Below are 24,488 nucleotides of genomic sequence, written 5' to 3' on the forward strand. Positions count from 1 at the left end.
TCAGTCAACATGATATCGATGTCACTCCAACATCAATCTCCCAATGTAATGATGTCAAAATATGACATTGATACGTTGAAATGTGGATTGTTTCCTCGTGTATTTTGATCAAACAAAAACCTATTGGAAGTGTATTTATTTATTTACACAAAGAATTAGATCTATTATTTGTTTATTTTAACATTTATTATAATAAGTTGAATATTTTATTGAATATCTACATTGATCCAATTTTCAATTCCAACATATTTTTTATGTCGATTCAACATCGGATTTCAATATGGCTCAATGTATTGACCTGACTGTAGTTGCTTATACGTTCAACCAAGTAATTTTCCCTTCTTGTTTCTTTTAATATTTCTATAAGCACATTTAACACTGGCTAGCATCTTTGAACTTTCTTGTATTCTGGTTGAATAAAACCTATTATTTCGTCATTTCCAACACCTTTTCTTACAGGTTCTGAAATGGCTTCCAAGTGATTTTTTAAAACATCTGTAAATGAGGATAATTTGAAAATGTTTGGAAACCCAGGACCATTCTCAAACTCCTCAAGGTCAGTTTATCAATTTCTCTTCCAAGCTCACTGTTAATGGTCTGTTAATTGATGTTAAGTGATGATCTAGTGGTTAAGTGGTGGGCTGGAGACCAGAGGATCCTCAGTTTAAGTCCTTGTTAGACTGGAAAATCACTAAAGTTCCTTGGGAAAGGTGCTTAATCCCTCTGTTGCTTCTGGTGTGCAGTTGGATGCCTTCCATGGAACCACCCTGACCGGTATGAGTGAATGTGAGCCTTCATTGTAAAATGCTTTGCATGTCTGATTCACATGTAAAAGCACTATATAAGTGCAGTCCATTTAGGGAAGGGTGATACTTATTGCAGTTATTGACGGAGGTTCATGATAAAAGTGTTTGACTGTGAACACTTTATCTTAATGTTGCCGTGGTAACTAGCGTAATGATTTTATTGGTGTGTAAGATGCCCTCACGGCCTGTGTTGTGGTTGGTTGTCGTTCAGGGGTTTCGTAGTCGATGACTTTCAGCAGAGGAGAGGTTTCCAGCAGGATGACCTCAGGTGTCCTCTGCAGAGAAGCATGTCCAGGCCCAGCGGCAAATCTATATACAGTACGTTCAAGTTTTACGATTAATTTTAAACAGGATATGTTTGTTTTAGAGAATATTCTGTTCTTTCAGTGCAGAGAAAGGAGTATTCTGAGGTGCTGAACAGACAACCTGACAACTTTCAATTCAGAGTGGAGGTAAATAAGAAATCTGCAGGATTTCCTTAAATACAACACTTGTGCTGTCCTCATGACTGTGCACATTGAATTCACAGCATCTGTTCACCTGTGAGCTGGATGGCCAGGAGGTGAAGAACCTGGGCAACTGTGTGGATAAACTCAAGAGACTGAATGACAGAAGTCGTCTGTGGCCACAGGAGATGATTATGGAGGTCCAGGCCGGTTATCTGCTGCTCAGTGACATAGAGACAAAGGTTTGTAGTCTCTACATAAAATATCTCTAGAACCATTGGTCTTCTGATCTTAAAGATGAATTGTGTACATTTGGACAGTTTTTTGCTGTTTCCTCCTATATTTTTTTCAAGCAGCAACACTCGAGCCAGAGTTCTGGCCCTAAAGCGGAAGTCATTTTTCTTGTAGTTCTTTGAGTGGCCACTTGAGGCTAGCTCCAAAATACAGCACTTTCTCATAGGACTTTGTGTTAAAATGTCCAACTTTAGAGCAGAAACAAACATGTTTGCAGCCTGGTACATAGAACGGTTTGGGTCTTTAGATAGTTTCCGCCTCCATGACAGGGGAGAATTTTTTTTAACTTCTTAGTTTAAGACGTTGTCCATTCGGCTGCTCCCGTTTTGTGTTCGGGGTCGCCACAGCAGATATAGCCAGATCCGCACAGGTAGTCGGCACACGTTTTACACCAGATGCCCTTCCTGACGCAACTCCAGTCTTACCTGGAGAAACACACACAGCCGCTGGTGTTCCGAAGAGGTCTCCCATCCAAGTACTAACCAGGTCCTGCACTGCGTAGCTTCTGAGATCTGACGGGATCAGGCTGACACAGAGCAGATCGGCTGTCTTAGTTTAAGACATTATTATAAGCCATAAAGTTCTGTATAATTGTGGGCGTGGTTGCTTTGAGTGACAGCTGTTGAGTTCTGACTCCTCCCCCTCTTGTAGTATCCGACCATAACGCGAGAGTCCGCTGACAGCGGCCTCTCACTGTTGTGTTGTTGCTGTGTCCGTTTGGAGTATTTTATTCTAAACACCTGGGATAATCTGGTTTGTTGTGCAGTGAAACTTCTTAAAGGATCATCTCAGACGTCCCTGTTGCAATATTGACACTGAGTGAAACTCTGGTCTTATTTAATGTTGTGTGCTAACAGCCTTAGCACTTTTAGCAGCTGTCAGAAGGTCCACTTAATGCACGATGACTAAGAAAATATAATGGCTGATCATTTTTAGTGTCCACACTGTAGGGGTTTTTCTGCCTGTTGGCCCACTCCCAGTAGTTTTATGTGGTGAGCAAACTCAAACACTCAAAGACTGACAGGAGATGGACTTCAAAAACCGATTTATTAAAAAGATGCCTACACTGAACAGCGTCAACCATAACAACGCTGGGATCTTGCAACAAAACGTCGTATGCACCGATGTGAAAAAGACATTAAGGTTAGGCTGCTCTTTAAGCCTGCACGTGACCCACCCCCAGGTGGGCGAGTCTTGCCCTGCCATGTGGATCAGTGGAGCTGTGTGATTGGTTGCGAAGTGTGTTGCATTTGACATTGTAAGCGGGTGACCGTGTTTGCATTGTTATATTCAAGTGGTATGTGTTATATCAAAACTTTGTCATGAATGTGTTTGTGTCAGCGTGATAAACAAAGAACAGAACATTTCCTGGCGCAGATGGTTTGTCCCAGACAGATACAAAGGTATCAACGATACAAAGCCCTTGGCCTTATCAGTTTAGACTGTACGCAAATGATGACATTTTCAGATGTGTCAGAGACGTACGCAAAGCAGTCAGATCAAATCCAGTCTGTAACATGAAGTGGTTTGAGGACAGGCGCCATGGAACATTCCATCCAACAACACCAAAGCAAACCATTAGGAGAATCACCACGCAGTCCCCAAAATTATGATTTAATAAACACCCAACCAATTGGTGTGGGTGGGGCTCTCAACATGGCCACAACCAGGAAAGAGGGTGATTTCAGCTATTCCAGGTTTTTGTACAATCCCGATTCCAATGAAGTTGGGACATTGTGTAAAACATAAATAAAACAGAATATAATGATTTGCAAATCCTTTTCAACCTTTATTCAACTGAATACGTCACAGAGACAAGATATTTTAATGTTCAAACTGATAGATGTTTTTGTTTTTGTGCTCATTTTGAAATGGATGCCTGTAACACATTTCAAAAAAGCTGGGATAGTGGCAAGAAAAGAATGGGAAAGTTGATGAATGCTCAAAGAACACCTGTTTGGAACATTCCACAGGTGAACAGGTTAATTGGAAACAGCTGAGGGTATAAAAGGAGCATCCCCAAAAGGCTCAGCCGTTCACAAGCAAAGATGGGGCGAGGATCACCACTTTGTGAACAACTGCGTGAAAAAAATAGTCAAACACTTTAAGAACAATGTTTCTCAATGTGCAGTCGCAAGCAATTTAAGGATTCCATCATCTATAGTCCATAATATAATGAGAAGACTCAGAGAATCTGGAGAACTTTCTACACTTAAGCAGCAAGGCCGAAAACCAACATTGAATGCCCGTGACCTTCAATCCCTGAAGCGGCACTGCATTAAAAACTGACATCATTGTGTAAAGGATCTTACCGCATGGGCTCAGGAACACTTCAGAAAACCATTGTCAGTTAACACCATTCATTTCTACATCTACAAGTGCAAGTTAAAACTCTACCATGCAAAGTTAAAGCCACACATCAACAACATATAGAAACGCCGCCACTCAAATTCTTAAAATTGTTTTTGGAAATCATGGATGTTGTGTCCTCTGGACAAAAGAGGAAAAAGACCATCCAGATTGTTACCAGCGCAAAGTTCAAAAGCCAGCATGTGTGATGGTATGGCGGTGTGTTAGTGCCCATTGCATGGGCAAGTTACACATCTGTGATGGCACCATCAATGCTGAAAGGTACATCCAGGTTTTGGAGCAAAACATGCTGCCATTCAAGCAACGTCTTTTTCAGGGATGTCCCTGCTTATTTCAGCAAGACAATGCCAAGCCACATTCTGCACGTGTTACAACAGCGTGGCTTCGTAGTAAAAGAGTGCTGGTACTTGACTGGCCTGCCTGCAGTCCAGACCTGTCGACCACTGAAAATGTTTGGTGCATTATGAAGCGCAAAATACGACAAGTTGTACATCAAGCAAAAATGGGAAATAATTCCACCCACAAAGCTTCAACAATTAGTGTCCTCAGTTCCCAAATCCTTATTGAGTGTTGTTAGAAGGAAAGGCGATATAACACAGTGGTAAACATACCACTGTCCCAGCTTTTTTGAAATGTGTTGCAGGCATCCATTTCAAAATGATCAAATATTTGAACAAAAACAATAAAGTTTATCAGTTTGAACATTAAATATCTTGTCTTTGTGGTGTATTCAATTGAATATAGGTTGAAGAGGATTTGCAAATCATTGGATTCTGTTTTTATTTATTTTACACAACGTCCCAACTTCACTGGAATTGGGATTGTAGAAAACCTGTGGGTGACATCATACAGACTGTCCAGAAAGAAGAAATCAACAGCCCACAGAAATACACAGAGAAGAGAGTTTAGCTCGTTCCTTCTCTTTCTCTGCCCTTGAAAACAGAGATAGAAGGATAATCTCAAGTGTATGTGAATCAGTTAACAGATTGCTATATGCTGACTTGAGGTCAAATATGCAGTTATGTGACAGTATATATGATTTAATAAAAACACACACATTTTATTCAGTAAACCTGAAACTAAAATGACTAAAATAATCATCTAGAGAGGATACAAATTAAAGTAGAACATGATATTCTAATGTCATATGATGACTTTGTGGTTGGTAGTGTCCAATAAGTCTGGTTTGTGTGGTCATTATATGTACACGTCTGTTCATAATACTCACTTCTTTTGACTGCGATATGATATGTTGTGATCAACTCAATAATAATTTTTCATCGCTGTTATTGTGTTTATTCACCAACATGTTCGTGGATGTGTCTCAAGGCGACTGAATTCTCTGAATGCTTGTTTAGATTAAAACTTTTTTAACACTGTTTTTATGAATTCAAGGTGTACTGGCAGCAGTGTACTTTTATTAATTGTGCATTTTCCTGTCCTGTTGGCCGCTGGGATCCTAAAGTTGGAGTTGGAGTCACTGCCTTTGAGCGACATTCTGCAAACCACAGCTGTGCTGGACAGCTGCACTTACAACTCTCTGCTGATGATCAGTGTTCAGGATCGCAGCAGACGCTTCCCGCAGGTCTTCATCTTCCAGTGTGAGGAAACTGGGGTGAGTCTCACTTCACCACGATGCTCAGTGACCTCCAGCTTCATTTTCACTGACCCTCCTGAAAAATGCTTTAATTTGATATTTGATGAACAGCAGTTTTGCTTTAACAGGCGGAGAACATCAGGCGCGATCTGGACAAAGTGGTCCAAAACAGAGATGGAAATGTGGAATTGCGTAGTGACCAGGCTGACATCAGGTACACTTATTAAACTCATCAGAGACAAAGCAAAGGCAGTACAAATGTTGATGTTTCACAGTTAGAAGTCACGAGCGGCTGTCTTAACATCAGGAGTGATCTGGAGGACATCATAGGCCGTCAAGCCTTTGGAAGTTTTCGACAGACTGGGCCTCGTGACACGGAGCGAGAAAGGACACTGCCACCGCCACCCCCACCGGACCACCCGGCTCCACAGTGGAACTACAGGGATCCTGGTACTGCTTGGTGTACTACACAGCAAAAACAAGCTGCTGCTTGTCTGGAATCACTAACAGGGTGTTACTGTTTTCATTAACATTTAAATATATGTTGTTTTTTGGCAAACAGAAAATGTACCCAGAATGCCACCCCCACACGAGGAAACGATACCCCGCCCAAGCTTCATAATGCCACAGCACAGCCTAGATTTTCCTCAAGCTCCTGATAACGCGAATGTGAACAGGAACATGGTCAGTATTGCCCTTTGAGGTGCTGAATTATAGTGTGGGTAGTTCTCAGACTGTGGGACAAGGCCTCTCTTTGTCTCTCTCACACACATATTATATATCCAGATAACACAAGGTATGTTATTTGGACACATTCTGACCATGTTGAAACACTGTGTGTCTTTAAATCATGTAAATCCAACAGAATGTTTTTTTTCAGTGTTCCCACATTTATTTAACTCACCTTCACTCGATATATGCTGTGGCTCATGTAAAATTCTGCACGTTCTTATTTTTCCTGCTGCCATCACGCACACAGACACATTGCATTGTTGGACACAGTCTTCAAATCTTTAAGGTTCTGTGCACCTCTTCTTATGAACTCTGATCTTTAGTTCTTTCCATAGATTTTCTGTTAGATTCAAGTCAGGTGATTGGCTGGACCATTCTAGCAGCTTTGTTTTCATTCTTTGAAACCAGTTGAGAGTTTCCTTGGCTGTGTTTGGGGTCATTGTCTTGCTGAAATGTCCACCCTCGGTTCATCTTCACCATCTTGTTAGATTTTTTCCAAGAATGTCTCAGTACATTTTTCCATCCATTCTTCCTTCAATGATATGTTTGTCAATGCTGTATGTTGAAAAACAGCCCCACACCATGATGTTCCCACCTCCAACCTTCACTGCTGGTATGATGTTTTTGGAGTGATATGCAGTGCCACTTATGGTGTGTATTATGGCATCCAAAGAGTTCAATTTTTATCTCATCTGACCAGACTATGTTCTCCCTGATAATGAGACACATATTTATAGGCCATCCGTTGCAACTGAACCACCTGATATTAACTTGCACGGGAAAAGAGCAGGATTGCTTTCTAATTTCTGATAGATTTCAGCTGGTGTCTTGGCTTTCCATATCTTTTTGCACCTCCCTTTCTTCAGGTGTTCAATGCTTTTTCCTGTATCATGTCACATTATTACACACTCTATCTATGGTCTAATTTCTTTATATGTGTGGATTACTTGAGTTGTTACTCATATCTGATGAAAATTTCATGTTAATAGCACCTTTAGAAATATATTTATTGAGAAAAATGGTGACGTGCTCAAGCCTTATTTTACCCACTGTATCACCGTGTGTGTATAATTCACAAAGTTGCTGCACACTGCTGAAGGTTTTTATACATAATACACCATGTCATTCCTTTTCACAGGACATTTTAAACCATATTATCACTGATATGGAGATCTTTGTGGCCATGGTGATGGCTGCAGCAAACACACCACCAGCACAGCAGGAAAAAAAGAAGAAGAAGAAATCCAAGAAGAAATCAAAGAACAGTAATGTCCTTTTTTTTACTTTGTCACTGAGAGTCCCGGTAACAAGGATCTGAGAAGTATTTCACATTTTGTCTGTGCAGCAGCACCAGAGGTCAATCTACCGCATTGGGAAGAGTATGTCTCATGTCTTCAGAAAATGAAATACGGCTTCAACTTGCTGGTGAGTACTTTTATGGCTGATCATCTCCAAATGGTTCTCTGAAAAAATACAGTCCTGGTCAGAATTAGCTGCACCCCTATATTTTAAGCACAGAATTTTAAATATTGTTTTGTTTTTTAACCTTTGAATATCTTATACAAAAGTGGTTCATTCACATTTTATTCTGAACATATTTTAAATGCTGTGCTTGAAATATAGGGGTGTTGATTATTCTGACAGGACTGTCAGATGTTAAAGTTATGATGCTTAATCCTTTAAAGCCCACAACCTGCTGTTAGATTTGAAGGGCATTTTCTTTAAAAGATTACCAAAACAAAACCATTTATTATATCCAGAAACTGTAAAAATAGAAATTCATCAGGTTTTCAAATTTACAAATGTATTGTTCTAGGAAAAATAAATCTACTTCTATCTTAAAATACTGATATTTCATCAAAATAATTTTATTCTATACCTGTTATTTAAAATTGGTTAAAAAAACATATAAAAACAAAAACAAAACAAAAACCTGTCCCCTCAGTGGAACTGTGAATTCTTGAATGACCCTGTTGGTGTATTTTAGAGGAATATGTAAACAATGTGTTTTAGTAGGCCGTATGAGGTACGTTAATGTTTTAGTGAATTTGTAGCAAACACCTTGGGTTGTCTGGCAAAACTAACACCTTTATTAAATAATTAGTAAACATATTTAATTATGTGTTACTGTAAACATATAACTGCATTAACAAACATTAGTGCATTTATAGATGATTTGTAAATACATTAGTCACCCCTTAATTGCTATTAATGCATATTACTGTATTAATTATTAATTAATGCACCCTTTTTGTACATTGTTAGCAAAGGGAGCTGCCAAACCTAGTTTACAGCACTGTGGTGGTGTTTGAAAGAGTGTGTTTCTCTTGTGGTTTATTTGAAACTCTGGTCCTGATTAGTGGGTCAGCAGTTTCCTGTGTTGACTGGATTGCATTACAGCAGCATAAAATGTTGATGTGTGATTGTAAAACTCTTTCACAGGCTCACCTGGCTAATGATCTCACCAACCCGAGTGCTCCTGAATTGGTCCACAACTTCTTCTACTGTTTGGGCTTGGTGAGTTTTTCAGTCTGTTAATGCACCCCCCCACTCTACCCCAACACACACACACTTGGACTTCTTGTGAGTCCATCTGAATTGAGTTCAGACGCTTCTAAATGGTCTACAGAACAAATCCAGGTTGAGTGTTTGTGTGGGACTATGTTCTAACAGCGTGCACTTGGTTTCTTCACAGATTGTACCTCAGTATCCTCCTGACCTCCCTCCCACTGTCATCTCACCCCTGCTAACGGACGCAGCACTGCGGCTGCTCAGTCAGGAGGTTGGACCAGAGGAGGACCAGCTGTGGAGGTCGCTGGGAGACAGTTGGAACATTCCCAGGTGAGACAAACTTCATAATCATCTCACACCCTTTCCATAATGTCCACAACCTTCCAGCCTATACAGCCCTTCACTCTGCCAACAGCTCTTTGTATGTCCACGTCACCTTAACACACCCTGATGTGTGAGTGTGTGTGTGTGTTTTCACCACTCGCAGGCTGATGTGTAACTACAGGTCAAAGTTACGGCATGTTTGTCATGCGGGGGAGAAAAAAAAAATCACTGATTGTAGCTTGACAACGGTGGAAACAGTTTGACAAAAGATTAAAATTAAATTTGGTGACAGTCTTTTCACAACCTTTTTTTCCAAATCATGTCAATTCTGGTTTCCCCATCATACAGCCCTCATCTGAGACACATTAGGATTTATATGTGTGTGTGTGTGTGTGTGTGTGTGTGTATCAGGAAGAAGACGATCCCAGAAGTTATCCACAGACATTACAGTCTAGAACCTGACAGACTTTGGGTTGACATACGCCTTATTGAGAAATACTGCTGTAAATGTTCTGATCATTTCTAAATGCTTACATTACTGCACAAAAGCTGTAGACACATTTAAAACTACAGACTGTGGGATTTATCAGAGCAGGTCGTGATCTACAGTGAGGAAAATAAGTATTTGAACACCCTGCGATTTTGCCAGTTCTCCCACTTAGAAATCATGGAGGGGTCTGAAATTTTCATCTTAGGTGCATGTCCACTGTGAGAGACATAATCTTAAAAAAAAAAAAAAAAAAAAAAAAAAAAAAAAAAAATCCAGAAATCACAATGTATGACTTTTTAATAATTTATTTGTATGTTACTGCTGCAAATAAGTATTTCAACACCTGCCAATCAGCAGAAATTCTGGCCCTCAAAGTCGTGTTAGTCCACCTCCATTCCACTTATTCCAAATTAGAAGCACCTATTTGACGTTGGTAGCCGCATAAAGACACTTGTCCACCCCAAACAATCAGTAAGACTCCAACTATACTAACATGGCTAAGACCAAAGAGCTGTCCAAAGACACCAGAGACAAAATTGTAGACCTCCACAAGGCTGGAAAGGGCTATGGGGCAATTGCCAAGCAGCTTGGTGAAAAAAGATCAACTGTTGGAGCAATTATTAGAAAATGGAAGAAGCTAAACATGACTGTCAGCCTCCCTCAGACTGGGACTCCATGCAAGATCCCACCTCGTGGCGTATCAATGATCCTAAGAAAGGTGAGGAATCAGCCCAGAAGTGCACGAGAGGAGCTGGTCACTGACCTGAAGAGAGCTGGCACCACTGTTTCCAAGGTTACTGTGGGTAATACACTAAGATGTCATGGATTAAAATCATGCATGGCACGGGACGGAAGGTTCCCCTGCTTAAATCAGCACACATCCAGGCCCGTCTTAAGTTTGCCCATGACCATTTGGATGATCCAGAGGAGTCATGGGAGAAAGTTATGTGGTCAGATGAGACCAAAATAGAACTTTTTGTTCTTAATTCCACTCGCCGTGTTTGGAGGAAGAAGAATGCTGAGTACCATCCCAAAAACACCATCCCTACTGTGAAGCATGGGCATGGAAGGATCATGCTTTGGGGTGTTTTTCTGCACATGGGACAGGACGACTGCAATGTATTAAAGAGAGGATGAACGGGGTCATGTATTACGAGATTTTAGGGAACAACCTCCTTCCCTCAGTTAGAGCATTGAAGATGGGTCGTGGATGGGTCTTCCAACATGACAATGACCCGAAGCACACAGCCAGGATAACCAAGGACTGGCTCCATAAGAAGCATATCAAGGTTCTGGAGTGGCCTGGCCAGTCTCCAGACCTAAACCCAATAGAAAATCTTTGGAGGGAGCCTAACTCCGTCTTTCTCAGCGACAGCCTAGTAACCTGGCTGATCTAGAGAAGATCTGTGTGGAGGAATGGCCCAAAATCCCTGCTGCAGTGTGTGCAAACCTGGTGAGAAACTACAGGAAACATTTGACCTCTGTAATTGCAAACAAAGGCTACTGTACCAAATAGTAACATTGATTTTCACAGGTGTTGAAATACTTATTTGCAGCAGTAACATACAAATATGAGGTCTGTTAGAAAAGTATCTGACCTTTTTATTTTTTTTCAAAAACCATATGGATTTGAATCACGTGTGATTGCATCAGCCAAGCTTGAACCTTCGTGCGCATACGTGAGTTTTTTCACGCCTGTCGGTTGCGTCATTCGCCTGTGAGCAGGCTTTGTGTGAGCAGTGATCCAGCCCTCTCGTCGGATTTTTATTGTGAATAAATGTCTGAATGATTTGGAGCTTTTCTGCATCAATTTTTTCCAGAAACTGAGAGAGACCTCCAGGTGGTAACCATTCGGAAAATTCAAATGGCTTTGAGGGACGATTTTATGGGGATTACACAGATTAAGGAGTGCTCCAGCTGGTTTAAAGACCGCCCACAGCTGCTGAGAGCGCGCCGTGCTCCGAGCGCCGATCGACAGGCTGAAACAACCAGATCATTTCCAACGTGAAGGCTTTGTTGATCCGGGACGTTGTCTGACTTACACAAAAATGGCAGGAGACGTGGACATCAGTACTTTTTTGGCACATTCCACTGTTACAGGAGTTTTTTTCATGGAAAGAAAAGCGGACGGATGCGCCACTGTCCCGCTCATGGCGCGGTACAAAACCACCTCCGTGTTGGTCTCACAGGACGGCTTTGAGATGGCTTTCAGACGGCTGTCGGTGGGTTTTCAGTCGTGTGACTAACCGAGAAATTGTGGATGAGCCTGGACATGCCAGAACATGTCCTGTGAGGCTTCATCACAGCGTTGCTTTGCGCCATGCGGCTCTGCCGCGATGCGTGGAATTCCTCCGCTCCTCTTTCCATGACAAAAACTCCTGTAACAGTGGAATGTGCTGTTCATTTCCAAACTGGACGGTTAGTCACATGACTGAAAACCCACCGACAGCCATCTGAAAGCCATCCTGTGAGACCAACACGGAGGTGGTTTTGTGCCGCGCCATGAACGGCACGGTGGCGCATCCGTCCGCTTTTCTTTCCATGAAAAAAACTCCTGTAACAGTGGAATGTGCCAAAAAAGTACTGATGTCCACGTCTCCTGCCATTTTTGTGTAAGTCAGACGACGTCCCGGATCAACAAAGCCTTCACGTTGGAAATGATCTGGTTGTTTCAGCCTGTCGATCGGCGCTCGGAGCGCGGTGTGCTCTCAGCAGCTGTGGGCGGTCTTTAAACCGGCTGGAGCACTCCTTAATCTGTGTAAAATCGTCCCTCAAAGCCATTTGAATTTTCCGAATGGTTACCACCTGGAGGTCTCTCACAGTTTCTGGAAAAAATTGATGCAGCAAAGCTCCAAATCATTCAGACATTTATTCGCAATAAAAATCCGACAAGAGGGGTGGACCACTGCTCACACAAAGCCTGCTCACAGGCGAATGACGCAACTGACAGGCGTGAAAAAACTCACGCATGCGCACAAAGGTTCAAGCTTGGCTGATGCAATCACACGTGATTCAAATCCATATGGTTTTTGAAAAAAATAAAAAGGTCGGATACTTTTCTAACAGACCTCGTAAATTATTAAAAGTCATATTGTGATTTATGGATTTTTTTTTAATTTTTTTTAGATTATGTCTCTCACAGTGGACATGCACCTAAAATTTCAGACCCCTCCATGATTTCTAAGTGGGAGAACTTACAAAATCGCAGGGTGTTCAAATACTTATTTTCCTCACTGTATAAATATAAAAAGCAATCTATGTATGTATGTATGTGGCACGGTTTGTGTTCGCTATACACAGCCACAGTAATTAAGCAATCAACACCAAACTTGGTTTGGTGACTGGGGGCACCAAGGGGGAGGTCGCTGGGGCCCTTAGGTTGCAAGCGTACGTGCGCACATGATCAGCCTTATATATTAGATTTCAGACAGATTTCAGCTGGTGTCTTGGCTTTCCATGTATTTTTGTACCTACATTTCTTAAGGTTTTCAATGCTTTTTTCCTGTGTCATTTCACATTATTACACTAATGGTTTGATTTCTTTGTATGTGTGAATCATTTGGGTTATTACACTCAACAAAAATATAAACGCAACACTTTTGGTTTTGCTCTCATTTTGTATGAGATGAACTCAAAGATCTAAAACTTTTTCCACATACACAATATCACCATTTCCCTCAAATATTGTTCACAAACCAGTCTAAATCTGTGATAGTGAGCACTTCTTTGCTGAGAAAATCCATCCCACCTCACAAGTGTGCCATACCAAGATGCTGATTAGACACCATGATTAGTGCACAGGTGTGCCTTAGACTGCCCACAATAAAAGGCCACTCTGAAAGGTGCAGTTTTGTTTTATTGGGGGGGATACCAGTCAGTATCTGGTGTGACCACCATTTGCCTCATGCAGTGCAACACATCTCCTTTGCATAGAGTTGATCAGGTTGTCAATTGTGGCCTGTGGAATGTTGGTCCACTCCTCTTCAATGGCTGTGCGAAGTTGCTGGATATTGGCAGGAACTGGTACACTCTGTCGTATATGCCGGTCCAGAGCATCCCAAACATGCTCAACGGGTGACATGTCCGGTGAGTATGCCGGCCATGCAAGAACTGGGACATTTTCAGCTTCCAAGAATTGTGTACAGATCCTTGCAACATGGGGCCGTGCATTATCCTGCTGCAACATGAGGTGATGTTCTTGGATATATGGCACAACAATGGGCCTCAGGATCTCGTCACGATATCTCTGTGCATTCTAAATGCCATCAATAAAATGCACCTGTGTTCTTCGTCCATAACAGACACCTGCCCATACCATAACCTCACCGCCACCATGGGCCACTCGATCCACAACATTGACATCAGAAAACCGCTCACCCACACGACGCCACACACGCTGTCTGCCATCTGCCCTGAACAGTGTGAACCGAGATTCATCCGTGAAGAGAACACCTCTCCAACGTGCCAAACGCCAGCGAATGTGAGCATTTGCCCACTCAAATCGGTTACGACGACGAACTGGAGTCAGGTCGAGACCCCGATGAGGACGACGAGCATGCAGATGAGCTTCCCTGAGACGGTTTCTGACAGTTTGTGCAGAAATTCTTTGGTTATGCAAACTGATTGTTTCAGCAGCTGTCAGAGTGGCTGGTCTCAGACGATCTTGGAGGTGAACATGCTAGATGTGGAGGTCCTGGGCTGGTGTGGTTACACGTGGTCTGCGGTTGTGAGGCTGGTTGGATGTACTGCCAAATTCTCTGAAACGCCTTTGGAGACAGCTTATGGTAGCGAAATGAACATTCAATACACGAGCAACAGCTCTGGTTGACATTCCTGCTGTCAGCATGCCAACTGCACGCTCCCTCAAATCTTGCGACATCTGTGCACTAATCATGGTGTCTAATCAGCATCTTGATATGGCACACCTGTGAGGTGGGATGGATTATCTCAGCAAAGGAGAAGTGCTCACTATCACAGATTTAGACTGGTCTGTGAACAATATTTGAGGGAAATGGTGATATTGTGTATGTGGAAAAAGTTTTAGATCTTTGAGTTCATCTCATACAAAATGGGAGCAAAACCAAAAGTGTTGCGTTTATATTTTTGAGTATACCAACACCTGGTGAAAATTTCATGTCAATCCTTTAGAAATATATTTACTGAGAAAAATGGTGATGCGTTCAATACTTATTTTACTCCTGTATATGTCCCTCTCCTGTCAAACAGCACCTTGGACTTGAGCCACACTTGGCGCACACATACTTTGACATACAGAACATAGACTATTGATCACTTTAGTAGTAGTAGTGGTGGTAGTAGTAGTAGTTAAGGAGACCTTTGTGCTGCATCATTATCGGCAAGTGTGCTAAAAGGCTGGCGTCATACTCTTCTGTTCTCTACTTCTGACTTTGAACTTATCTGTTCATTTTTGCTAGTAACAGCAGCTGTCTCTTGAGGCAGTTTTAGTCACATCCAAACAGTTCTCTGGAATCCGGGATAGGTAGGTGATAGCTTAGTTGGTGAAGATGAAGTTTTCATTTCAGTCTCTGAATCGAACCCACCCTGGGGTGGATAATCAGCTAGTTTTTGATATTTTGGCTCCCAAACCAATCCTTTAACAAATGCAACAGACTGTCACTTATTTCTAAAAATTTAACAGGATTAATTAACAGGACGCTTATACACAAGTGTCTTCCTGAAGGAGTGAAACGATCAGCATGGGAACAGATCAAAAGTCAATAACTAATCTTGTTTTGGGGGTTTGTTTCCACCTGCAATGCTTAATTAAACACACTGAGTTTTGTGTGAAAGAATGTTGAACAAGTTTTGGCATCCTGTTACATCACAGGTCTAAATGGCCATATGGAGATGTTCCTCCTTTCATCCCAGAGTTCTACGATGGCTGGCAACCGCCGCCGCCTCCAGCCCCAAACCTTAATCAGAATGGGCCATTGAGCAGAACCAACAGCATGCGCTTCCCACTGGATCAGCCAAATGAACAGGTGAGCGACAACCACTGCAGGCACAGGCAACAACAAGTTTTCCAAGAACTAAAATCAGAAAGCCATCATAAGATGATTCATGAGCAGCAGAACTAAAACCAGCAGCAGTTACTGGTTCTAAATTTGTAGTGATGCCAACATTTGGAAAGAGTCAGGTTTGTATAGTGGAGTTGTCCAGCTTTCTATGAGTTCCAGATGTAACCTCTTTAATTTAACTGATATTTATTTGGTAACAAAACAGTCTGATAAAATAAAATGTCTCATTTGGGATAGTAATTTGAAATGCCTAGTTAAGTTTTGTTAATATAGTCTTCATTTTATTTTTGAGGCCTAAATCATTTCCTTTTGAGCATATATTCTAAGTTTTCTAGTCCCATTTTGTTAGTTTCACAATACAAAAATAAATAATCTAAAAAAAAAAGGGCAGCAACCGCCTGCACAAATCAGCAAGGAAGGAGGGAACTAGAGGACCGTTATAAGTGCACACAGCTGTCTGTGTCTTCTACCAGCAGAACACTATATTCACTAGTTTGCTTATATATTTTAATCATTTTTAATTGAAAGTGTGTGAACATACTCAGTTATGTAGCAGAGTTTATACATAATGAAGTACAAAGGCAAGTGGCTGATTTAATTTGAATTTAATTTTAATTGAACTTACTACCATTAACACACAAAATCCTCACACTGCTGTGCACACCACATTACCACCCAATATCAATTGCACACGTATTCTTTAAAGAGATAAGCTGATCCCTTATTTTGGATCAGTACCAATCAGATACTGACCAAAATGAATGGACGGATCAGAGTCTTGTAGTGTAGATCTGAGGCATGCTGCAGCCTGTGAATATTTTCCTTTAGGGTCGTAGAATATTTCTTTCACAGTATGAGTTGATGTTTTGTTAGATGACTAGATTAGCAAAGTCCAGTCAGACAAATGTGTTTATAAAAAGACCGTTTTAAGACAGGGGGAACAAAAGGTATTTGATTGGTATCAGCAGATACTGAAGGTTGTGTTATTGATATATCTTTGCCCACACAATTTAGCACTCGTCTGGGTGAGAAGCTTGGAGTAGAGCAACTGGTCCTTTGCATTGAAAGGAGCCAGCTGAGGTAGTCGGGCATCTGGTAAGGATGCCCCTCTGGGCGCCTCTCCAGGGATGTATTCCAGGCATGTCCATCTGGGAGGAGACCACGGGGAAGACCCTGGACTAGGTGGAGAGACTATACCTCCACACTGGCTTGGGAATGCTTTGGAATTCCCCAGTCAGAGGTGGTCAGTGTGGTTTGGGAAAGGGAAGCCTGGGGTCCTCTGCTGGAGCTGTGGCCCCCGCGACCCGATCCCGGATAAGTAGTTGAAGATGTATCTGGGATCTTAGTAAATCAGGCCCATAAGGTGCTGTGGTCATAATAACCGATGACTAAAACATGTCCAAATGGTTAACAGCAGACCATCGGATATCACAGCGAATAGATTAATTTAAATATGCTTCAAATGCAGCTTATACTATTTATAGTTATATGTGTTAGTGTTCTGCTTCCTGATTAACTGATTCCATCTGCTCAAAGTGATAATGAGTAAAATCACCTGGTGGAGTCAGTGGCTGCAAAGAAAACCTGCACCCTCATGGCTCTTTCTGGAACAGGTTGCCTACCCCTGGTGTAGTGGTTAAGTGTTGGGCTAGAGACCAGAGGATCCTTGGTTCAAATCCCAGCCTGACCGGAAAATCACTAAGGGCCCTTGGGTAAGGCCCTTAATCCCCTAGTTGCTCCCGTTGTGTAGTGGGCATCTTGCATGGCAGCATCCTGACATCGGGGTGAATGTGAGACAGATGTGTAAAGCGCTTTGAGCGTCTGTTGCAGATGGAAAAGCGCTATATAAATGCAGTCCGTTTACCATTTAACTCTCATCTTAGCCCCATGAGCCTGCTACAATTTAACACTGACTTTCTTTGCAAATAAAATTTTAACTATTAGAGAAAAAATTACTCATAACCATCCCAAAGACATATCTTTATGTTCGGATGCCTTCAGTGATGCTGGTATTTGGCTAGACCCTTTCTCTCCGATTGTTCTGTCGGAGTTATTGTCATTAGTTACTTCCTCCAAACCATCAACATGTCCATTAGACCCCATTCCTACCAGGCTGCTCAAGGAAACCCTACCATTAGTTAATGCTTCGATCTTAAATATGATCAATCTATCTTTATTAGTTGGCTATGTACCACAGGCTTTTAAGGTGGCAGTAATTAAACCATTACTTAAAAAGCCATCACTTGACCTAGCTCTCTTAGCTAATTATAGGCCAATCTCCAACCTTTTCTCTCAAAAATTCTTGAAAGGGTAGTTGTAAAACAGCTAACTGATCATCTGCAGAGGAATGGTCTATTTGAAGAGTTTGTCAGGTTTCAGAATTCATCATAGTACAGAAAAAGCATTATAGTGAAGGTTACAAATGATCTTATGGCCTCAGACAGTGGACTCATCTCTGTGCTCGTCCTGTTAGACCTCAGTGGAGCTTTTGATACTGTTAACCATAAAATTTTATTACAGAGATTAGAACATGCCATAGGTATTAAAGGCACTGCGCTGCAGTGGTTTGCATCATATCTAACAGATTACAATTTGTTCATGTAAATGGGGAGTCTTCTTCCCAGACTAAGGTTAATTATGGAGTTCCACAAGGTTCTGTGCTAGGACCAATTTTATTCACTTTATACATGCTTCCCTTACGCAGTGTTATAAGAAAGCATTGCTTAAATTTTCATTGTTACGCAGATGATACCCAGCTTTATCTATCCATGAAGCCAGAGGACACACACCAATTAGTTAAACTGCAGGAATGTCTTTCAGACATAAAGACATGGATGACCTCTAATTTCCTGCTTTTAAATTCAGATAAAACTGAAGTTATTGTACTTGGCCCCACAAATCTTAGAAACATGGTGTCTAACCAGATCCTTACTCTGGATGGCATTACCCTGACCTCTAGTAATACTGTGAAAAATCTTGGAGTCATTTTTGATCAGGATATGTCCTGCAAAGCGCATATTAAGCAAATATGTAGAACTGCTTTTTTGCATTTGCGCAATATCTCTAAAATTAGAAAGGTCTTGTCTCAGAGTGATGCTAAAAAGCTAATTCATGCATTTATTTCTTCTAGGCTGGACTATTGTAATTCATTATTATCAGGTTGTCCTAAACGTTCCCTGAAAAGCCTTCAGTTAATTCAAAATACTGCAGCTAGAGTGCGGACAGGGACTAGAAGGAGAGAGCATATTTCACCCATATTGGCCTCTCTTCATTGGCTCCCTGTTAATTCCAGAATAGAATTTAAAATTCTTCTTACTTATAAGGTTTTGAATAATCAGGTCCCATCTTATCTTGGGGACCTCTTAGTACCATATCACCCCAATAGAGCGCTTCGCTCTCAGACTGCAGGCTTACTTGTAGTTCCTAGGGTTTGTAAGAGTACAATGGGAGGCAGAGCCTTCAGCTTTCAGGCTCCTCTCCTGTGGCACCAGCTCCCAATTCGGATTAGGGAGACAGACACCCTCTCTACTTTTAAGATTAAGCTTAACTTTTCTTTTTGAAAAAGCTTATAGTTAGGGCTGGATCGGGTGACCCTGAACCATCCCTTAGTTATGCTGCTATAGACTTAGACTGCTGGGGGGTTTCCCATGATGCACCCAGTGTTTCTTTTTATTCACCTCTTTTTGCTCTGTATGCACCACTCTGCTTTTAGTCATTGGTGATTGATCTCTGCTCTCTTCTCCAGCATGTCTTTTTCCTGATTCTCTCCCCTCAGCCCCAACCAGTCCCAGCAGAAGACTGCCCCTCCCTGAGCCTGGTTCTGCTGGAGGTTCCTTCCTGTTTAAAGGGAGTTTTTCCTTCCCACTGTCACCAAGTCATGCTCATAGGGGGTCGTTTGACCGTTGGGGTTTTTCTGTAATTATTGTATGGATTTGCCTTACAATATAAAGCACCTTGGGGCAACTGTTTGTTGTGATTTGGCGCTATATAAATAAAATTGATTTGATTTGACTGTGGCAGCAATCTTATTTTACAAGGCTCCTACAGTGAAACTGTCACTGCTTTACAATTAAGACTGTGATAAGTCAAAGCTTTACACATTTCACTTACTGCTGACAGCACCAGTGAAATGAAAAAACAGCAAAGCTCTCTGCAACAAAGCTGCTTTGGATGTATTTTGTTGCATAGTGACAGTATCAAAGAGGGGGGTAATGGTACAGTCGCTCTACGATGCATACCAATTTAAACCACATTATGATGCATAATGACATCACTGTTCACACCAATTATGGAGAAAGTAATCTGTGGTGAATGTTTTAACCTTAAAGAAAAATTTTAAAGTAAAAATTGTAACCTGGATGTTAACAGTTTCCTATTTTTATAAACGGACTATCTATATAGCGCTTTTTCAGCCGCATCAGACGCTCAAAGCCCGATGTGTGGGTGCTGCCATGCAAGGTACTCACTACACACCGGGAGCAACTAGGTGATTGAGGACCTTGCCCAAGGGCCCTTAGTGATTTTACGACCAGGCTGGGATTTGAACAGAGGATCCTCTGGTCCCAAGCCTAACGCTTTATCCACTAGACCAGGGGTAGGCAACCTGTTCCAGAAAGAGCCATGAGGGTGCAGGTTTTCTTTGCAGCCACTGACTCCACCAGCTGATTTCACTGATTAACTGATTCCATCTGCTCAAAGTGATAATCAGTAAAATCACCTGGTGGAGTCAGTGGCTGCAAAGAAAACCTGCACCCTCATGTTTCTTTCTGGAACAGGTTGCCTACCCCTGCACTAGACCATCACATCAGCCTAAATCATTTAGGCTTCTTCTGCCAAGAGGTCGATATAAAATTTCAGAGAATGACCGTCTTGGGTGGCTTCAACTCAATACTGAGATGCAAATTTTTTTTTAATTGCTTTCATAATCTTCTCAACAGCTTGAATTTTAAATCTGAAATTCAACATCATATACGCTGCATGTCTGGAAGAATGACCGTGTTACCAAAACCAGCTGCCCTAAAGTTCTTAGTGACTTTAGATCAGTCCGCCTGACATCAATGGTGATAAAAGTCTGAGCAACTGATAGTCAGAAATACTCAGGAGAACTGGGCATGCACTTGCTACCATGCATTCAGGCAATGCAGATGTGTTGAAGATGCCACAGTAAAGCCACTTTTGACACTTGCACAAATTTGATCGCTGCATTGGCACGCAGTATGCCAATGAATAAACTCGTAAACTGTTAAACTGTGCGAGGCTGCGGGCATCAAATTTGTGCAAGTATCAAGGTAGCTTAACCTGCTGGTTAAACATTTGGAAGGAGTGAGGTCCCATGCTAGACTTCAGTTGATCTTTAGCTCTGCTTTTAGTACCATCTAACCCCATATTTAAATTAATTGGCTTTTAAAACATTTGCTCTTGGTAACAATTTGACTGGCTGACTTCTGTTGGTTAAGAAGTCAAGTATTGAAAGAGTGGAAGTAAATGGTACCCTATCTGACCAAGTTTATTCCTCAACTGGCTCTCTACAAGGATGTGTACCATCTTCACCTTTATTTTTTACATTAATACATGCCAAAGCATATATGAAAATTGGAACATTATAAAGTACACTGATGACACTTGTAGTTAGCCTTCAATAGGAAAATAATTGCACTCATTAAGAATCAGTCACTCATGTAAATACCTTGGTACAGTTAGACTCATCTTAAATTCAAAATGAACTGTGTAAAAGGGGGCACCAGCATTTGCCTCTGAAAATTGGCCCATTTCCATATTAATAAAACCATGCTGACAGTATTTTAGAATGCTTTTATTGAATGAGTTTGTTTTTCTTTGGTAGCATGGTTTGGAAACCTTTACAGGGAAAAGCAATATGTCTCTGAACCACACTGCGACACGGTCTAGTAATCTGATTGAGAGCCGCAGCTTTTAATTAAGACTCCTTGTATACCAGGTAGTTGGAGCTAATCACTTGTCATCTTACAAGTCTCACTCCCTGCATAATGAGTTCCAACCACGCCCTTCAGGACAGAGACTGAGTTCTGAAGCGCCGAAGAAAGTGCTACAAGAATAGCTTTGTCCTTGCAACCATTACTGAAAGAAATAAGTGACTATTATTCTCTCTGTTCCCACTGGAAGTAGTTTTATTACAGTCTGAAGACTAATCCTTCCAGAAAGTGTAATTTGACATTTTTACCCCATAACATTCAGTCGCAGATCATCCAAACTATACCTTTTTGGAATCGTTACGATCAAGCAAATAATGTGATATAGTTTTCAATATGATTAGAGCATTTTAATTTTGACACCTGTGTAATTCTTCACTTGGCCCCAACCTGGCTGCCTATTGAAAATTCAGGAGGCTCATTGGTTATTTCAAAGAGTAATGTCGAAGGTGTATTTGTGCCCAATTTGACGCTTGTATCACCATTTGCAGGATTGTTTCGTTATCTGCTGCACTAGTAAGACCAGATACTAAACAGGGGAATCTCCGCAGTTGGTATCCATTACCTTATTCCTTCAGTCATTACCTAAAGTTCTCGTTGTTGCACTTGTAATGACAATAAATCTCATCCATCCAAGTTCAGGACAATAGGCGAGGACAGGAACGCAAAATGAGAATCTCACCTTCTGGCTCTGCACCTTTGTCAAAACAATGGTCCAGTACAGTGTCTGTAAAATATCAGACGCCACCTGCGAAGTACGTTGGAGATCTGTGCAGGTTTGACGTTTATATTTTTCACTCCACAGTGGGGCACAGGCAGACAAATAACTCTGGACATGAATTCCACGCCTGCAGAGGTTAAAGCCTGGCTGGAAGACAAAGGTTTCGCCAAAATGTGAGTTGAGTTCATCGTACGTTGCAGATGGTTGTAGCGTCAAGTGTACCATGTGACGGATTGAAATCATTTTCATTGTTTCTTTTGCAGCACCGTAAGCAGTCTCAGCGTACTGAACGGCAAACTGCTGCTGGGGCTGTCGAAGGAGGAATTACGGACTGTGTGTCCTGAAGAAGGGGGGAAGGTTTTCTTCCAGCTTCAAGGTGTCAAATCATCTATTGCAGTAAGTAACAGAAAATAAATGCATCACTTGTAGTGAAACTGACAAATAATGTTTATACTTTCATCTTGTTCCAGCTCGCCAGTGAATCCTCAGGCATGTACAACAGCCGCTACTAATCTCTTCAGTCGCCAAGTTGCTGGGGTCTACTTATCACGTGTGTGTAAAGTCACACTGAAGCTTAACTGACAAATTCCAGTCTGCATGAGCACAAGCAACCGTGGCTTTGTCCACTGGGATCCACAAACAAGTCTTTAATGTGGTCATTACTCCAACTAGCCCAAAAATGTACTCACTTGTAGCTGTCAGATCCCAAAATTTCAGAGCAGACTATTCAGAGGATATCGGGAAATTTGACCCCCCCCCCAAAAAAAAAGGCTCCCTACCTATATCTGCCCATCACAGGGCACTTCATGAATGGAAGCACAATAAATGGGGGCTTTCAGGCAACATATTAAGAAAAATCACATTTGCATGATGCAGCCATCAGTGATGTGCACAAGTGTAGGACCCACAAGGGTTTAAGCCCCTTTCACAATGGGGTTGCTCCCAGTTGCGTCGTTATGACGACGCCACATGGAAGCAACCTAGTGCCAAGATGATGCAGCTCAGCGCCACAACAGCGCGAGGGGCGCAAACATGTTTAATTTTTGTTTGTTCCAATTTATGATTCCTGCTGTGTTCCATTGTTCCAGCAGTATAAATCATGCAGAGTTGTTTTCATACCATGTACTCAATGCAGTAAAAACTACACACCCAAAAAAGACCAAAGGAAAAAAAAAAAAAAAAAAAAAAAATCTGATTGCTGCTGCAGCTCCACCTCTGTGTGGAGCGGTCTGGTAAAGAATGGCACTGTGAAGCAGCTGCATCTTCTTCTCTCAGATGTGTTTAAATAAAATCCATAAAAGTCCTGCTCACAGACTGATTGCCAGAGACAGGACATCTCCACATTTGCTCACTGACGGTTCGTTCGCGCGCACGCATCTCTCGGTCAAAGGAGGAAAGATAAACTATAACAGAACTCAGACCTGCAGCTCAGCACAAGAACAAATATGAACTAGAAGAGGAATCACAGTGCACAGTCTGGCTGCAGCCAAACTGCATTGTGACTTCTCTGTGCAGAGAACCTGCAGGCTGCATTCTCACCTCCTCTCTGCCCCCTGCTGCGTGCACCTGACGCAGACATTCCTGCGTCGTCGTGACGCAACTGGGAGCAGGCCTGGTGTGAAAGGGCCTTTACTCTTTTTGCATTAAAATATTTGTTCCTCCAGCAAAGGAAATCTTAGAATTGTCCAAGGTAACCAGAGTTCTAATCATACATCATTAACAAAAAACTGCACACTCAGGCAGATCATCTCCCAAGCCAGTAGTTTAGACTGTGGCAATCAGGTTACTTGATTTACTGACAGATAAATATATTTACTGAACCATGTTTTGATATCATTTGTGGAAGTAAAAAAAACAAAAAAAAAAAAAACAAAACAAAAGTCTGTGTTGCTGACCTACAATTCTACAAATCTAAACCTGGACAAATTTCTTCAATGCAGCAGTTGACATTTATTCAAGAATTGTTATTAAATATAGGCCAATTTCATTAGTTGTAGATCACAAGAAATGAGAAGGTTTTATAATCAAGAAGAAATTCTGCAGTTTTAAAAGTGAAATGCCAGTTACATTTGATATTTACCAACTTTTCATAAATTAAGAGTTGAAATCATTAAATTATACCTAAAACATATCAACCTCTGTTAAATCACATTGTCTTATGTTTGAGATATTTGACTGTTCTGACATTCTAATTCATTAAGTTATACCATA

General features: G+C 41.5%; 1 protein-coding gene across 1 annotated transcript; it reads left to right on the forward strand.

Annotated features, from left to right (window-relative positions):
- The first annotated feature begins 518 nt into the window (after positions 1-518).
- On the forward strand, positions 519-22,942 carry eps8l3b (EPS8-like 3b). Its single transcript, XM_034171484.1, has 16 exons — positions 519-556; positions 1,018-1,124; positions 1,194-1,258; positions 1,336-1,494; positions 5,382-5,531; positions 5,642-5,727; positions 5,821-5,963; positions 6,076-6,197; positions 7,384-7,510; positions 7,591-7,670; positions 8,688-8,762; positions 8,941-9,086; positions 15,419-15,598; positions 22,298-22,450; positions 22,541-22,673; positions 22,748-22,942. Exons 1-16 carry the CDS (start codon positions 519-521, stop codon positions 22,787-22,789), a joined length of 1,806 nt encoding a protein of 601 aa, XP_034027375.1. The 3' UTR covers positions 22,790-22,942.
- The last annotated feature ends 1,546 nt before the right edge of the window (positions 22,943-24,488 follow it).

The sequence above is a fragment of the Thalassophryne amazonica genome, chromosome 6 (genome assembly GCF_902500255.1).
Source record: "Thalassophryne amazonica chromosome 6, fThaAma1.1, whole genome shotgun sequence".
NCBI classification, from domain to species: Eukaryota; Metazoa; Chordata; class Actinopteri; order Batrachoidiformes; family Batrachoididae; genus Thalassophryne; species Thalassophryne amazonica.

Bases quoted from the DNA above. Each gene is read 5' to 3' on its own strand.
- eps8l3b (XM_034171484.1), top strand. From the start codon at position 519: ATGTTTGGAAACCCAGGACCATTCTCAAACTCCTCAAG. The intron at 6,198-7,383 runs GTCAGTATTGCC...TCCTTTTCACAG, and splicing joins CGAATGTGAACAGGAACATG to GACATTTTAAACCATATTAT. The intron at 22,451-22,540 runs GTGAGTTGAGTT...TTTCTTTTGCAG, and splicing joins GACAAAGGTTTCGCCAAAAT to CACCGTAAGCAGTCTCAGCG.